Consider the following 18,606-nt stretch of genomic DNA (forward strand, 5'->3'; position numbering starts at 1 on the left):
GTCATCACTTCTATTTATAATTAATGACAGAAACAAGATATTTGCAGAATATTTATATATTAAGAATGGAAGAGTAACCGGCCCCTGATTAACTATCTCAGCAGAATCATGAAAACATAGTAAATTCCACCACGTGGCAGATCATGTCCTTCTCATTCTCAGTGTATGCCATTCACTCCGCTGCTCAGTATCTTAATTTTATTCATTGCAGAAAGTGACTGAGCTCGTGGAGAAGGGTAACAGGGCGGACAGTTCCAAACTTCTCCTAAACTTAGTGATGGAGAAAGGCTCTGGGGCCCGAAGGGTGATGTGGAAATCCTTTGTGAATATGCGCCATGGGGTACCAAAGTTGGACAAAATATTGAAAGAAATGGAGGAACTTGGTACGATAAAATCTCGCTGAGTTTAATTTCATATTTAAACACGATTGTAATACTGATTAAAACTGGTTTCATGAAATCTAATTGATCTGAACAGATGCTGATGAATTTGATAACATAAATATCGCACGAGGTTTAACTGAAGTTGGCGAACATCTGAAGGGTAAGTGACGCACTTGGCATTTTATACAATTTATTTTAATTCTGAAAGTGTGCCCATATCCGTTTGTCTAAAGATTGATGGATAATCGGTATCAGACGTTCAGGGGGTTGGGTTAAACAACTGTATTGCTTGTCAATCCCCAAAACTACTGCACGGATGGAAGTTCGATTGCACATCGTGTTCAGAGGTTTATTTAAATTTGCAGCTGCATTTTAACTTCCATTAAAAAACACGCATATCAGTTCTGAAAACCAATACAAACCAGGTAGGATCCTGATACACTGTGAAACCCCATAAATACCTGGCAGGATCCTAATACACTGTAAAATCCCATACACACCTGGCAGCATCCTGATACAATGTAAAACCCCATACACACAAGGCATGTCCTGATATATTGTGAAACCACAAACACACCTGGCAGGATCCTGAAATACTGTGAAACTCCATACACACCTGGCAGGATCCTGACACAGTGCGAATCCCCTTAAACACCTGGCAATATCCTGTTACACTGTGAAACCCCATAAACACCTGGCAGCATCCTGATACATTGTGAAACCGCACACACACCTGGCAGGATCCTGATACACTTGGAAACCCCATACACACCTGGCAGGTTCCTGATAAACTGTGAAATCCCATACACACCTGGCAGGTGCCTGAGACATCGTGAAACCCCATGCACACCTGGCAGCATCCTGATACACTGTGAAACCCACACACACCTGGCAGGATCCTGATACACTCTGAAACCCCATACACACCTGGCAGGATGCTGTTAAACTGTGAAAGCCCATGCACACCTGGCAGGATCCTGATACACTGTGAAACCCCACTTACACCTGGCAGGACCCGGATATACTGTGAACTCCCATACACACCTGGCAGGATCGTGATAGATGGTGGAACACCATAGACACAAGGCAGTAATTGATTTACTGTGAAACCACATACATTACTGGCAGGATCCTGATACACTGTGAAACACCATACACACAAGGGATGGTCTGATACATTGTCAAACCACAAATACACCTGGCAGGACCCTGATAAACTGTGAATCCCCATACACACCTGGCAGGATCCTGATACACCGTGAAACTGCATAAACACCTGGCAGGTTCCTGATAAACTGTGAAACCCCATACACACCTGGCAGGATCCTGATACACTGTGAACCCCCAAACACACCTGGCAAGATCCTGATAAACTGTGAAACCCCATACACACATGGCAGTATCCTGTTATACTGTGAAACCACATACACACCTGGCAGGATCCTGATGTACAGTGAAACCCCACACATCCCTGGCAGGAACCTGATACACTGTGAAACCCCATACACATCTGGCAGGATCCTGAAACACTGTGCAACCCCATACACACCTGACAGGATCCTGATACACTGTGAAACCCCAGACACAGCTGGCAGGATCCTGATACACTGTGAAACCCCATAAACACCTGGCAGCATCCTGATACACTGTGAAACCCACACACACCTGGCAGGATCCTGATACACTGTGAACCCCCAAACACACCTGGCAAGATCCTGATAAACTGTGAAACCCCATACACACATGGCAGTATCCTGTTATACTGTGAAACCACATACACACCTGGCAGGATCCTGATACACTGTGCAACCCCATACACACCTGGCAGGACCCTGATACACTGTGAAACCCCAGACACAGCTGGCAGGATCCTGATATTCTGTGAAACCCCATAAACACCTGGCAGCATCCTGATACACTGTGGAACCCACACACACCTGGCAGGATCCTGATACACTGTGAACCCCCAAACACACCTGGCAAGATCCTGATAAACTGTGAAACCCCATACACACATGGTAGTATCCTGTTATACTGTGAAACCACATACACTCCTGGCAGGATCCTGATACACTGTAAAACCCCATACACACCTGGCAGGATCCTGAAACACTGTGAAACCCCACATACACCTGGCAGGATCCTGATACACTTGGAAACCCCATACACACCTGGGAGGTTCCTGATACACTGTGAAAGACCATACACACCTGACAGGATGCTGATACACTGTGAAACCGCATACACACCTGGCAGGATCCTGATACACTTGGACACCCCATACACACCTGGCAGGATCCTGATACACTGTGAAACCACATACACACCTGGCAGGATCCTGATACACTGAGAAAACCCACATTACACCTGGCAGGATCCTAATACAATCTGAAACCCCATAAACACCTGGCAGGATCCTGTTAAACTGTGAAAGCCCATACACACCTGGCAGGATTCTGATAGACTGTAAATCCCCCCACACACCTGGCAGAACCCTGATACACTGTGAATACCCATAAACCGCTGGCAGGATCCTGATACACTGTGAAACCCCATACACACCTGGAAGAATCCTCATAAACTGTGAAACCCCATACACAGCTGGCAGTATCCTGATACACTGTGAAACCCCATAAACACCTGGCAGCATCCTGATACACTGTGAAACCGCATACACCCCTGGCAGGATCCTAATGTACAGTGAAACCCCACACATCCCTGGCAGGAACCTGATACACTGTGAAACCCCATACACACCTGGCAGGATCCTGATACACTGTGCAACCCCATACACACCTGGCAGGATCCTGATACACTGTGAAACCCCATACACAGCTGGCAGGATCTTGATACACTGTGAAACCCCATAAACACCTGGCAGCATCCTGATACACTGTGAAACCCACACACACCTGGCAGGATCCTGATACACTCTGAAACCCCATACAGACCTGACAGGATGCTGTTAAACTGTGAAAGCCCATGCACACCTGGCAGGATCCTGATACACTGTGAAACCCCACTTACACCTGGCAGGACCCGGATACATTGTGAACTCCCATACACACCTGGCAGGATCCTGATAGATGGTGGAACACCATACACACCTGACAGGATGCTGTTAAACTTTGAAACCCCATACACACCTGGCAGGATCCTGATACACTGTGCAACCCCATACAGACCTGGCAGGATCCTGATACACTGTGAAACCTCATACACAGCTGGCAGGATCCTGATACACTGTGAAACCCCATAAACACCTGGCAGCATCCTGATACACTGTGAACCCACACACACCTGGCAGGATCCTGATACACTCTGAAACCCCATACACACCTGACAGGATGCTGTTAAACTGTGAAAACCCATGCACACCTGGCAGGATCCTGCTACACTGTGAAACCCCACTTACACCTGGCTGGACCCGGATACATTGTGAACTCCCATACACACCTCGCAGGATCCTGATAGATGGTGGAACACCATCGACACAAGGCAGTAATTGATTTACTGTGAAACCACATACATTACTGGCAGGATCCTGATACACTGTGAAACACCATACACACAAGGGATGGTCGATACATTGTCAAACCACAAATACACCTGGCAGGACCCTGATAAACTGTTAATCCCCATACACACCTGGCAGGATCCTGATACACCGTGAAACCGCTTAAACACCTGGCAGGTTCCTGATAAACTGTGAAACCCCATACACACCTGGCAGGATCCTGATACACTGTGAACCCCCAAACACACCTGGCAAGATCCTGATAAACTGTGAAACCCCATACACACATGACAGTATCCTGTTATACTGTGAAACCACATACACTCCTGGCAGGATCCTGATACACTGTAAAACCCCATACACACCTGGCAGGATCCTGAAACACTGTGAAACCCCACATAAACCTGGCAGGATCCTGATACACTGTGAAACCCCATACACAAATGGCAGGATCCTGATAGACTGTGGAACTCCTTAGACACACGTAAGGAATTGATTAATGTGGAACCCCTTACATTACTGGCAGGATCCTGATTCACTGTGATATCCCATACACAGAAGACATGGCCTGATACATTGTGAAACCAGAAATACACCTGGCAGGATCCTGATGTACTGTGAAACCCCATACACCCCTGGCAGGAACCTGATACACTGTGAAACCCCAGACACACCTGGCAGGGTCCTGATACACAGTGAAACCCCATACACACCTGGCAGGATCCTGATACACTTGGAAACCCCATACACACTTGGCAGGATCCTGATACACTGTGAAACCACATACACACCTGGCAGGATCCTGATACACTGAGAAAACCCACATTACACCTGGCAGGATCCGAATATTATCTGAAACCCAATAAACACCTGGCAGGGTCCTGTTAAACTGTGAAAGCCCATACACACCTGGCAGGATCCTGATAGACTGTAATCCCCCCACACACCTGGCAGAACCCTGATACACTGTGAATACCCATATACCCCTGGCAGGATCCTGATACACTGTGAAACCCCATACACACCTGGAAGGATCCTCATAAACTGTGAAACCCCATACACAGCTGGCAGGATCCTGATACACTGTGAAACCCCATAAACACCTGGCAGCATCCTGATACACTGTGAAACCGCATACACACCTGGCAGGATCCTGATGTACAGTGAAACCCCACACATCCCTGGCAGGAACCTGATACACTGTGAAACCCCATACACACCTGGCAGGATCCTGATACACTGTGCAACCCCAGACACACCTGGCAGGATCCTGATATACTGTGAAACCCCATACACAGCTGGCAGGATCCTGGTACACTGTGAAACCCCATAAACACCTGGCAGCATCCTGATACACTGTGAAACCCACACACACCTGGCAGGATCCTGATACACTCTGAAACCCCATACACACCTGACAGGATGCTGTTAAACTGTGAAAGCCCATGCACACCTGGCAGGATCCTGATACACTGTGAAACCCCACTTACATCTGGCAGACCCGGATATACTGTGAACTCCCATTCACACCTGGCAGGATCCTGATAGATGGTGGAACACCATAGACACAAGGCAGTAATTGATTTACTGTGAAGCCACATACATTACTGGCAGGATCCTGATACACTGTGAAACACCATACACACAAGGGATGGTCTGATACATTGTCAAACCACAAATACACCTGGCAGGGCCCTGATAAACTGTGAATCCCCATACACACCTGGCAGGATCCTGATACACCGTGAAACCGCATAAACACCTGGCAGGTTCCTGATAAACTTTGAAACCCCATACACACCTGGCAGGATCCTGATACACTGTGAACCTCCAAGAACACCTGGCAAGATCCTGATTAACTGTGAAACCCCACACACACATGGCAGTATCCTGTTATACTGTGAAACCCCACATACACCTGGCAGGATCCTGATACACTGTGAAACCCCATACACAAATGGCAGGATCCTGATAGACTGTGGAACCCCTTAGACACACGTAAGGAATTGATTAATGTGAAACCCATTACATTACTGGCAGGATCCTGATTCACTGTGATACCCCATACACAGAAGACATGGCCTGATACATTGTGAAACCAGAAATACACCTGGCAGGATCCTGATGTACTGTGACACCCCATACACCCTTGGCAGGAACCTGATACACTGTGAAACCCCAGACACACCTGGCAGGGTCCTGATACACTTGGAAACCCCATACACACCTGGCAGGATCCTGATACACTGTGAAACCACATACACACCTGGCAGGATCCTGATACACTGAGAAAACCCACATTACACCTGGCAGGATCCTAATACAATCTGAAACCCCATAAACACCTGGCAGGATCCTGTTAAACTGTGAAAGCCCATACGCACCGACAGGATCCTGATAGACTGTAAATTCCCCCACACACCTGGCAGAACCCTGATACACTGTGAATACCCATATACCCCTGGCAGGATCCTGCTACACTGTGAAAACCCATACACACCTAGAAGGATCCTCATAAACTGTGAAACCCCATACACAGCTGGCAGGATCCTGATACACTGTGAAACCCCATAAACACCTGGCAGCATCCTGATACACTGTGAAACCGCATACACACCTGGCAGGATCCTGATGTACAGTGAAACCCCACACATCCGTGGCAGGATCCTGATACACTGTGAAACCCCACACACACGTGGCAGGACCCTGACACACTCTGAATCCACATACACACCTGGCAGGATCCTCATACACTGTGAAACCGCATACACACCTGGCAGGTTCCTGATACACTGTGAACCACCATACACACCTGGCAAGATCCTGATAAACTGTAAAGCCCCATACACACCTGGGAGGATCCAGAAACACTGTGAAACCCCACATACATCTCGCTGGAACCTGATAAACTGTGAAAACCCATACACAACTGGCAGGATCCTGATAGACTGTGGTACCCATTAGACTCCCGTAAGGAATTGATTACTGTGAAACCCGTTGCATTACTGGAAGGATCCTGATGCACTGTGAAACCCCAAACACAGAAGTCATGGCCTGATACATTGTGAAACAACAAATACACCTGGCAGGATCCTGATATGCTGTGAAACCCCATACACACTTGGCCGGTACCAGATACACTGCGAAAACCCAAACACGCCTGGCATGATCCTGAAAGACTGTGAAACCCTATACACACATGGCAGGATCCTGATACACTGTGAAACCACATACACATCTGGCAGGATCCAGATTGACTGTGAAACCCCATACAAACCTGGCAGGATCCTGGTACACTGTAAAAACCGCATACACACCTGGCAGGCTCCTGACACAGTGCAAAACCACATGCACACCTGGCAGGATGCTGAAACACTGTGAAACCCCACATACACCTGGCAGGATCCTGATACACTGTGAAACCCCATACACAACTGGCAGGATCCTGATAGACAGTGGAACGCCTTAGACACACGTAAGGAATTGATTAATATGAAACCCCTTACATTACTGGCAGGATCCTGATTCACTGTGATACCCCATACACAGAAGACATGGCCTGATACATTGTGAAACCAAAAATACACCTGGCAGAATCCTGCTGTACTGTGAAACCCCATACACCCCTGGCAGGAACCTGATACACTGTGAAACCCCATACACACCTGGCAGGATCCTGATACACAGTGAAACCCCATACACACCTGGCAGCATCCTGATACACTGTCAAACCGCATACACACCTGGCAGGATCCTGAGACACTTGGAATCCCCATACACACCTGGCAGGATCCTGATACACTGTGAAACCACATACACACCTGGCAGGATCCTGATACACAGTGCAACCCCATACACACCTGGCAGCATCCTGATACACTGTCAAACCGCCTACACACCTGGCACGATCCTGATACACTTGGAAACCCCATACACACCTGGCAGGATCCTGATACACTTTGAAACCACATACATACCTCGCAGGATCCTGATACACTGAGAAAACCCACATTACACCTGGAAGGATCCTAATACAAACTGAAACCCCATAAACACCTGGCAGGATCCTGTTAAACTGTGAAAGCCCATACACAGCTGGCAGGTTCCTGATACACTGTAAACCCCCCACACACCTGGCAGAACCCTGATACACTGTGAATACCCATACATACCTGGCAGGATCCTGATACACTGTGAAACTCCATACACAACTGGAAGGATCCTCTTACACTGTAAACCCCCAAACAGACCTGGCAGGACCCTGATACACTGTGAAACCCCATACACACATCGCAGGATCCTGAAATACTGTGAAACCCCATACACACCTGGCAGGATCCTGATTCAATGTGAAACGCCATACACACCTGGCAGGATCATGATTACATTGTGAAAGCCCACACACACATGGCAGGATTCTGATACACTGTGATACCCATAAAATCCTGGAAGGATCTTGATAGACGGTGGAATCCCACAGAGATAAGTCAGGAACTGATTTACTGTGAAACCCCATACATTAATGGCTGGATCCTGAGACACTGAGAAACCCCATAAACACAAGGCATGGTCTGATACATTGGGAAACCACAAACACACCTGGCAGGATCCTGATATACCGAGAAACTCCATAGACACCTGGCAGGAACCTGTTAAACTGTGAAACCCCATGTAAACCTGGCAGGATCCAGACAGAATGGGAAACACCACAGACACATGTCAGCATCCTGATACAATGTGAAACCCCAAACACACCTGGCAAGATCCTGATACACTGTGAAAACGCATACACACCTGGCAGGAATTGATAAACTGTGAAACCCCATACACACCTGGCAGGTCCTGACAAACTGTGAATCCACAAACACAACTGAAAGGGTCCTGATACTCTGTGAAGCCCCATACACACCTGGCAGGAATTGATTTACTGAGAAACCCCATACACTCCTGGCAGGATCCTGATGCACCGTGAAACTCCATACACACCTGGCAGGAACCTGATACACTTTGAAACCCCATACACACCTGGCAGGATCCTGATACCCTGAAACCCCATACACACCTGGCAGGAGCCTGATACACTGTGAAACCCCATACACACCTGGCAGAATCCTGATACTCTGTGAAACCCCATACACACCTGGCAGGATCCTGATACTCTGTGAAACCCCATACACACCTGGCAGGATCCTGATACACTCTGAAACCCAGTACACACCTGGCAGGTTCCTGAAATACTGAAACCCCATTCACACTTGGCAGGATCCTGATACACTGAAAACCCATACACACCTTACAGGATCCTGATAAACTGTGAAAGCCCATACACACCTGGCAGAATCATGATACACTGTGAAACCCCATTAACAACTGGCAAGATCCTGATACACTGTGAAACCCCATACTCACCTGGCAGGATCCTGATACACAGCGAAACCTCATACACACCTATCAGGATCCTGATACACTGTGAAACCCCATTCACACCTGGCAGGATCCCGATGCACTGTGAAACCCCATACACACCTGGCAGGATCCTGATATACTGTGAAACCCCATACACACCTGGCAGGATCCTGATACACTGTGAAACCCCATACACACCTGGCAGGAACCTGATGCACCGTGAAACCCTATACACACCTGGCAGATTCCTGATACATTGTGAAACCACATACACACCTGGCAGGATCCTGATACACTGTGAAAACCCACACACACCTGGCAGGAAACTGATACACTCTGAAACCCCATACACCCCTGGCAGGTTTCTGATACACTGTGAAATCCCATACACACCTGGCAGGATCGTGATACACTCTTAAACCCCATAAACTCCTGGCAGGTTCCTGATGCACTGTGAAACCTCATACACACCTGGCAGGTTCCTGATAGACGGTGCAACCCCATAGACACAAGGCCGGAATTGATTTAGTGTTAAACCCCATATATTAGGCAGCACGGTGGCATTGTGGTTAGCACTGTTGCCTCAAAGCGCCAGGGACCCGGGTTCAAATCCGGCCTCGGGAGACTGTCTGTGTGGAGTTTGCACATTCTCCCCGTGTTTGCGTGGGTTTCCTCCGGGTGCTCCGGTTTCCTCCCACAGTCCATCGATGTGCGGGTTAGGTTGATTGGCTATGATAAATTGACCCTTAGTGTTAGGGGGATTAAATACGTGGGGTTACGGGGATAGGGTGGGATATGTGTTGGTGTAGGGGCTATTGGGATATGTGTCAGTGCAGGCTCGATGGGCCGAAATGGCCTCTATCTGCACTGTGGGGTTTCTGTGATTTCTGTGATTTCTGTGATATTACTGGCAGGATCCTGATATACTGCGAAACCCCATACACACAATTTCAGGATCCTGATATTCTTTGAAACCCCATACATACCTGGCAGGATCCTGATACACTGTCAAATGTGTACAAACATGGCAGGATCCTAATAACGTGTGAAAGCACAGACAAATCTGGCAGGATCCAGACACAATGTGAAACCCCAAACACAACTGTCAGGATCCTGATACACTGTGAAACCCCATACACACCTGGCAGGATCCTGATATGCTGTGATACCCCTACACACCTGGCAGGATGCTGATACACTGTGACACCCCATGCAAACCTGGCTGTATCCTGCTACACTGTGGAACTCTATACACACCTGTCTGGATCCTGATACACTGTGATACCCCAAGCACACCTGGCATGATTCTGATACACTGTGAAGCCCCATACACATCCAGGCATAATCCTGATGCGCTGTGAATCCCCATGCACACCTGACCGGATCCTGATACACCTTGTTACCCCATACACATCAGACAGGATTCTGATACACTGTGATACCCCATATACAACAGGCAGGATCCAGTTACACTGTGTCACCCAATACACACCTGGCAGGATACTGATACACTGTGGAACCCCATACAAACCTAGTAGAATCCTGATACACTGTGAAACCGCATACACACCTGGCAGGATCCTAATAGAGTGAAACCCCATACACACCTGGCAGGACCCTGATACACCGTGAATCCCCATACACACCTGGCAGGATCCAAATACTCTGTGAAACCCCATACACACCTGGCAGGATCATGATGCACTGTGAAACCCCACATACACCTGGCAGGCTCCTGATACACTGTGAAACACCACACACACCTGGCAGGTTCCTGATACACTGTGAAACCCCATACACACCTGGCAGGATCCTGATACACTGTGAAACCCCATACAAAACTGGAAGTATCCCGATACACTGTGAATCCGATAGACACCAGGCAGGATCCCGATACAATGCGAAACTCAAAATGCATCTGGCAGGATCCTGATATACAGTGAAACCGCATGCACACCTGGCCGGATCCTGATACACTGAAACCCCATACACACCTGGCAGGACGCTGATACGCCGTGAAACCCCATACACATCTGGCAGGATCCTGATTCAATGTGAAACCCCATACATATCCGGCAGGATCTTGATACACTGTGAAACCCCATACCCACCTGGCAGGTTCCTGATTCAATGTGAAACCCCATACACACCTGTCGGAAACCTGATACACTGTGAAACCCCTTAAACAAATGGCAGGATCCTGATAGTCTGTGAAACCACATACACACCTGGCAGGTTCCTGATATACTGTGAAACCCCATAGACACGTGGCAGGATCCCGATACAATGTGAAACTCTGTACACTCCTAGCAGGATCCTGAGATACTGTGAAACCCCACACGTACCTGGCAGGATCGCGATACATATGTGAAACTCCATACACACCTGGCTGTTTCCTGATAAACTGGGAACCCCCATACACACCTGGCAGGATCCGGATACTCTGTGATTGCACATACTCACCGCCAGGATATAAACCATATGCCGCATAGACATTTTAACTTTCCACTTTAAAAACAGTAACTTGAATTCAATTTGTGGATGGGAAAGGGACAGATGTAGCCCTGGAATTCTATAGTGGATCACCTATGGAGAACGAGGCAGAAAATTTAAAAATAAATATTATTACTGCAAAGCACAGAAATAGCCGTCTGCAATTGTTGCATGCTATATGTTTAGTTGCATTGATTAGCATATAATCGGACATTTATGTGTGGACAATGGTATTTGTGAGTGGCAGTTAAACAGACAGCGTGGGCACAGAGAATAGTACTTAACTCTGGAGTTTGTTTTTACCCAATCCACAGATTTTTTTAACTTGCAAAATTAAATTTTACAAAGAAAGCTTCAATACGACGTTGAAATGAAAGTCGAGCGAGTTGCAAAACGGGTTTTCTAACCGTTATCGCCTGTTTTTCGCCCCGCAATTAAAGTAAAAAGACTCCCAATTGTCTCTTGACCCTGATTATATGAGCTTTTCATTAATCCTTCCCTGGTAACTGGTTTCCCCGCTCCTTTGGTGTAAAATCCAATCATGCTTCCCGTCATAGTCCTGGATTCGTTCTCAGTTTTATCTATTATCACAGAATCACAGAAACCCCACAGTGCAGATAGAGGCCATTTCGGCCCATCGAGCCTACACTGACACATATCCCACCCGATCCCCGGAAACCCCTACACCAACACATATCCCACCCTATCCCCGTAACCCCACATATTTAATCCCCCTAACACTAAGGGTCAATTTATCATAGCCAATCATCCTAACCCGCACATCTTTGGACTGTGGGAGGAAACCGCAGCACCCGGAGAAAACCCACGCAAACACGGGGAGAATGTGCAAACTCCACACAGACAGTCACCCGAGGCCGGATTCGAACCCGGGTCCCTGGCGCTGTGAGGCAACAGTGCTAACCACTATGCCACCGTGCTGCCCACTATTACCATGCATTAATGTTGTGAATTCCATTCCATTTTTTTCAATGCACCCTTGCAAAAGAAAGAAATCCAACACCCTCGCCCTTTTCTCAGCCTAAAGTTCAGATATATATTATCTTATTATTCCCTTCTGTAAAGATAATGCAAATAACATTCTTGCTAAAATCAATGGACTCTAATTGCACACCATACCCCAGATAACTAACCTAAACACCTGATACAATAACAGTGTAACTTCTGCACATTCTCATTCTGTACGTCACCCAGTAAACATCATATCCCAGTTTGCCTGCCGAAGGCCTGTACAGTAATGATGGAACTCCTGTACATTTACCGTATTCCCTTTCCCTGTGACACCCAAAAATGTATTTTCTATTCCTTCAGAAAGTTATAAAACTGGAGCATTCCTACGTTCATCCCTAGAGCAGAGTTGTTCAGTACATTACCCACAAGCCACAAGTGGAACATTTCATTCTGATTGATCAATAAAAAGTGAGACACCGTCCTCACAGTAACACGGTTTATGCATGACTAATTTAACCCGTTCTGTGGAATGTAGGCAAAGGTGGTGAGAAGAAAAGCAGCCTATCAGAATATTTTGATCGTGGTGTAGGCTTTACGCCCGTGGGTGCGTATAACTAAAATAGTTTCTTATATGGGAGAAAACGCCAGTCTACAGCAACATGAAAACTTCATTTACATTGTATGGAGAGGGGAGCTGTCATCATGGTCAGCTTAACCAATTGGAGTAACCGCTACAGACAGCAGAGGAATGCAAGACTATCCAAGAATTAGGAACTCCACCAGGGCGCATTATGGTGGAGGAAAAGCAGCCTCGCATTGATGGAGAGCAAGACAGATCTGGTGGGTCTCGTTGTGCGAGACAATATTCTCAGCAACTACCCTGCTGCAGTCAAAGCAGCGCTGGCAACTGCTGGTCAAATGCCTAGAAGCCGCAGTGATGTGATGAGAAATTGATGGCAGCAATCCAATGGTGCAAGTTTGATGACAATGAGAGGGAATGGCTTCAATTTTGGGCGGCACTGTAAAGTAGAGGATATCGAACTGATTGCCCATTGCACGAGGTAATTGGAAACGGACATGGTGTATAATGTGCAGCTCATTCTAAGTCACCCAATTTACACCATCGCCCAAAGCCAAAATTGTCCCCAGAGACTGCAAAGTTTTGCAATGAATGGTGGTAGATGATTGTTATGTAAATATACAGGGGAAGCACATTTGTCTATGTTGTGGCATACGGCATTTGCTACTAAAAATAGTGCATGTGGGTAACACCAATGGATACTCAGGGATATTTATTTGGACAACACTTCACTAGATGCCAAAGCTTCCATATAACCAGAATCGTGAGATGTCTATAGTACAGTTCAGGATCTATATTATCGGCATAGCAGAATTATTGAATAATTAAATATCTTCAGTAATTACTCGAGAGAAGTGTCAGGGGTACATGACATCAGGAGACAATATTAGAATTTATATAACCGTTTATATAATAAAATAGGAGTACTGAGTACAGTTTCGTTCTACTTACCTAAGAAAGGATAAACTTGCCTTGGAGGGTTGCTAGATTGACTAAATTGATTCCTGGGATCAAAGGGCTGTCTTACAACGAAATATTGTGCAGAATAGGCATATAGTATCTGAATTTTAGAAGAATGAGCGATGACCTCAAGCAAACGTATAACCTGCATAGAGGGCTTGACAAGCTATATGCTGAGAGTTATTTTCCCCTGGCTGGAGTGTCTAAAACTAGGGGGCATAGTCTCAGAATAAGGGCTCGGCCAATTAAGACTGAAATGAGGAGAATGTCTTCATTAGAGAGTTGTGAATCTTAGGAATTCTAATTCAATGGGCTGTGGATGCTCAGTCGCCTAATATACTCAAGGCTGCGATAGGTAGATTTCTGGCACAAAGGGAATCAAGGCATATGTGGATAGGGCGGGCAAGTGGAGTTGATGTAGAATTTCAGGCATGATCGTTGTGAATGTTGGAACATGCTCAAAAGTCTGTATGCCCTATTCCAGCTCTTATGACTTATCTTCTTAAATTAATCTAACTCAAGGAGAATCAAACGCCTGGTCTGGACGAATTGCATCTGTGTATTATAAAGTCTCTACAGGCGAGATAGCTGAGGTACTATTATACCTATTTAATAATTATTTAGAGAAAGTTGTAGTGCTAGAGTACTGGTAGATAACTAATGTTATATCTACATTGAAGAAGGGAGGCAGAACATCTCCAGGAGACTATAGACCAGTCAACTTGACATCGCTTATAGGGAAGATAATGGAATCCCAAATAAGGGAGAAAAAAGAATGTAGAAACCAAAAACATAATAACAGCCTGGATTTCAAAATGGAAATTCTTGCTTGACCAATCTCACTAAATTCTTTGAAAAGATAACAGCGAGAGTAGACGAGGTTAATGTAGTAGATGTAATTTATCTAGCTTGCCAAAAGGCCTTCGATAAGATACCACATATACAGATCAATGAATAAGGGCAGAGAATACGGAGTCAAGGGATAAGCATCAGACTGAACAGCAAGCTCCTGCAAGACAGAAAACAATGACTGCAGGTAACAGTTAGCTACACAGAGTGGCTGAACGTGGGGTCCTACAAGGATCAGTGCTGGGCTCACAGTTGTTCACAAATTAGATTTACGATTAACACTTTAAAATCATAACATAATTTATAAGTTTACACAAAACACCACACTTGGTGGGGCGGGTGAATATTAAATAACGTGGATGACTGCAATAACTTAAAAGAAGATATTAATAAACTTTCAGAATGGGCATATAATTGCCAAATGAATTTCAACATAGATAATTGTGAGTTATTACATTTTGTGAAGAAAAATATGGAGGTCACACAGTACTTGGGTAATTAGAATCAAAATGGGGTAGAGGAGGATGGGAATCTGGGAGAACAAATACACAAATCATTATAAGTGTGGTCGCTGGCTATTAATGCCATTACAAAGAAAAACAGTCACTGGGCATAATTCTACAGGGATAGAATTGAAAAGTTGACAAGTTATGCTAAACTTGTATCGAACATTATTTTATCACACTTGGAGTACTGTTTAAAATTCCAGTCACTATATTATAGAAAGGATATTGAGGCATTTGAGAGGGTGCCAAAAAGGTTTACAAGGATGATACCAGAACTGCGAGGTTATACATATCAGGAAAGGATCAACAGGCCGGGTGGCATTTATCTTGTAAAGAAAAGGCTGAGGGGTGACCTAATAGAGCGCTTTAAATTTATGAAAGATTTTGAGAGATTAGATAGAGAGCGAATAATCCCACTTTTTGAAATAACAAAACTAGAGGTCATCATTATAAAGACATTTAATAGGGAATTCGGGAGCAATTTCTTTACACAGAGAACGGTGAGTACGTGAAACTCGCTACCACAGGCAGTAGTTGAGGCGAATAGTATAGATGCATTTAGAGGTAAGCTAGGTAAGCATATGAGGGAGAAGGAAATAAAGGATTATGCTACTAGAGCAATATGTGGAATGATGGGAGGAGGCTCGAATGGAGAACTAACCCCGGAATGGTGGAGATGGGCTGAATGGGCTGATTTTTTGCGTTATATTCTAAGCAATTCGATGTAATTCTGTGTAATAATCATCATAGGGAAATGTGACATTTTAACCAAATCTTTATTTTAGTAAGTATTCGAATCAGGTGCACAGTTGAATCATTTCTTAGTGATTATAGAAGGCAATATTGGAAGTGGATTGTATTGGGTGGCTAATGCGTTAGCGCCCATTTTACATCCTCGCCCAGGTAACAACAGCCATTCACTGCATGGTAATGTTCTGCACCGAATCTATTGAATTTATGATTTAATTGTTTCACGAATCTTCACTGCAATGCAAAATATAATTTAGAAGTCGTTTCATAAATATGTAACTAATACTAAAAACCACTTTCTGTCTGTTCTAATTAAAGGTGTTCAACAGAAACACAAGGAAACACTCCGGGTACAAACTGAAACACTGAGAGTGAACACTATCCTAATAAAGGAGAAGGTTATGAATTTCCAGCTGGTTGATCGATACGCTGAGCTAACGGTCATTTCTACTGTTCGAGATCGGATACTTGTAGAACATGAACTGCTGGCAAGAGGCCGAGACCATGAAGAGTGGAGAAAGAAACATCTCCGGAGAGAGCTGGAGAAAATCCGAACTGATCAATTGTTCCACAGCAGTTTTTCCTGGATAGGCAGATTCATCAAGAAAATGAAGGCTATCTTCTGGCGATCCAATTCTGGGAGTTCAGCAGCAGTGAGCGGAGTCCCAGGGATTGGAAAAACAACAATGGTACAAAAGATTGTTTATGACTGGGCGACTGGGAAAATATACCCACACTTCCAATTTGTTTTCAGCTTTAAATTCCGGGACTTAAACGCTATTACCTGTAGAATAAACCTGAGGAATCTGATACTGGATCTGTATCCTTACTTTGGGAATAATCTGCGAGAGCTCTGGAAGAACCCAGAGGGATTGCTGTTTATATTCGATGGTTTGGATGAATTCAAGGAGAGCATCGATTTTTCTGACAATCGGAGAAATACAGAACCGCAGCACAGGTGCACAGATCCCGAAGACTGGTGTGAAGTTTCTGACATTGTGTACAGTTTAATACAGCACAAGCTGCTCCCAGGATGTTCAGTTTTACTGACCAGCCGCCCCACTGCATTACATTTATTAGAAAAGGCTCACATCAGTGTCTGGGCTGAAATCCTGGGATTTGTTGGTGAAGAAAGGAAGGAATACTTCAACAAGTTCTTTGAAGATCAGACGGTGTCAGCAGCTGTTTTCAAGCATGTGGAGGAAAACGAGATCCTGTACACCATGAGTTACAACCCTTCCTACTGCTGGATCCTCGGTCTGTCACTGGGACCATTCTTTAAACAACGAGACAGGAAGCAGCAGCGAGTTCCCAAGACCATCACCCAACTATATTCCTACTATATTCACAATATTCTGAAAAACCATGGCCGAGAGATTGAAAGCCCCCGAGATGTGTTACTGAAGATTGGTGAGATGGCATTCTCAGGAGTCTCAGAGAAGAAGATTGTGTTTAGAAATGGAGATTTGATCAAGTACAATCTACAACCTTCCCAGTTCCTGTCTGGGTTCATGATGGAACTTTTGGAGAGAGATGATTCTGCCCAGAGCGTGGTGTTCACATTCCCACACCTCACCATCCAAGAGTTTGTAGCCGCACTCGCACAATTCCTGACTCCAGATCCCGGGGACATCCTGAAACTCCTTAGAGAAGCCCACAGCAAGGAAGATGGGCGATTTGAGATATTTCTCCGTTTTGTTGCTGGTCTCTCCTCCACACAGGCAGCTCGACCCTTGGAGGAGTTTCTGGGTTCATTTCTTCATCAAACCACCTGCCGAGTGATTGACTGGGTGAAGGAAAATATCGAAGACCAGATTGCAAACACATCGAGTGAAACTGGTAAAAGGACCCTCCTGAACACATTCCACTATCTGTTTGAATCTCAGAATACAGCACTGGCTCAGACCACAGTGGGATCTGTGAAGACAATTAGATTTAGCGGATTGCGACTCACCCCGATTGACTGTGCAGTCCTGTCTCATGTCATTGGGCTCTGTGATACAATTAAAAAGCTCGATCTCGGATATTGTTACCTTCAGTGTGAAGGACTCCAACGGCTGGGACCCGTACTGCACAAATGCCGGGAGTTGAGGTAACTGTTTATTTGCCTCTAACTGTTGGGCGAATTGTAGAACAGTTAGGGATTGTTTTGTTGCTCCATAATGAACGGAAACAAACAGTTCAGTAAAACCA

The 18,606-nt window shown here is 45.7% G+C and overlaps 1 protein-coding gene across 1 annotated transcript; it reads left to right on the top strand.

Moving 5' to 3' along the window:
* The first annotated feature begins 216 nt into the window (after window positions 1-216).
* On the top strand, window positions 217-18,509 carry LOC147087122 (NACHT, LRR and PYD domains-containing protein 3-like). Its single transcript, XM_085978053.1, has 3 exons — window positions 217-383; window positions 478-543; window positions 16,732-18,509. The coding sequence occupies exons 1-3, from the start codon at window positions 278-280 to the stop codon at window positions 18,507-18,509; spliced, it is 1,950 nt and encodes a 649-aa protein (XP_085834179.1). The 5' UTR covers window positions 217-277.
* The last annotated feature ends 97 nt before the right edge of the window (window positions 18,510-18,606 follow it).

The sequence above is a fragment of the Somniosus microcephalus genome, unplaced genomic scaffold, assembly GCF_052327205.1.
Source record: "Somniosus microcephalus isolate GS21.2 unplaced genomic scaffold, FLI_Smic_1.0 unresolved_chr6, whole genome shotgun sequence".
Taxonomy (NCBI): domain Eukaryota; kingdom Metazoa; phylum Chordata; class Chondrichthyes; order Squaliformes; family Somniosidae; genus Somniosus; species Somniosus microcephalus.

Bases quoted from the DNA above. Each gene is read 5' to 3' on its own strand.
- LOC147087122 (XM_085978053.1), top strand. From the start codon at position 278: ATGGAGAAAGGCTCTGGGGCCCGAAGGGTGATGTGGAAATCCTTTGTG. The intron at 384-477 runs GTACGATAAAAT...TGATCTGAACAG, and splicing joins GAAAGAAATGGAGGAACTTG to ATGCTGATGAATTTGATAAC. The intron at 544-16,731 runs GTAAGTGACGCA...TTCTAATTAAAG, and splicing joins AGTTGGCGAACATCTGAAGG to GTGTTCAACAGAAACACAAG.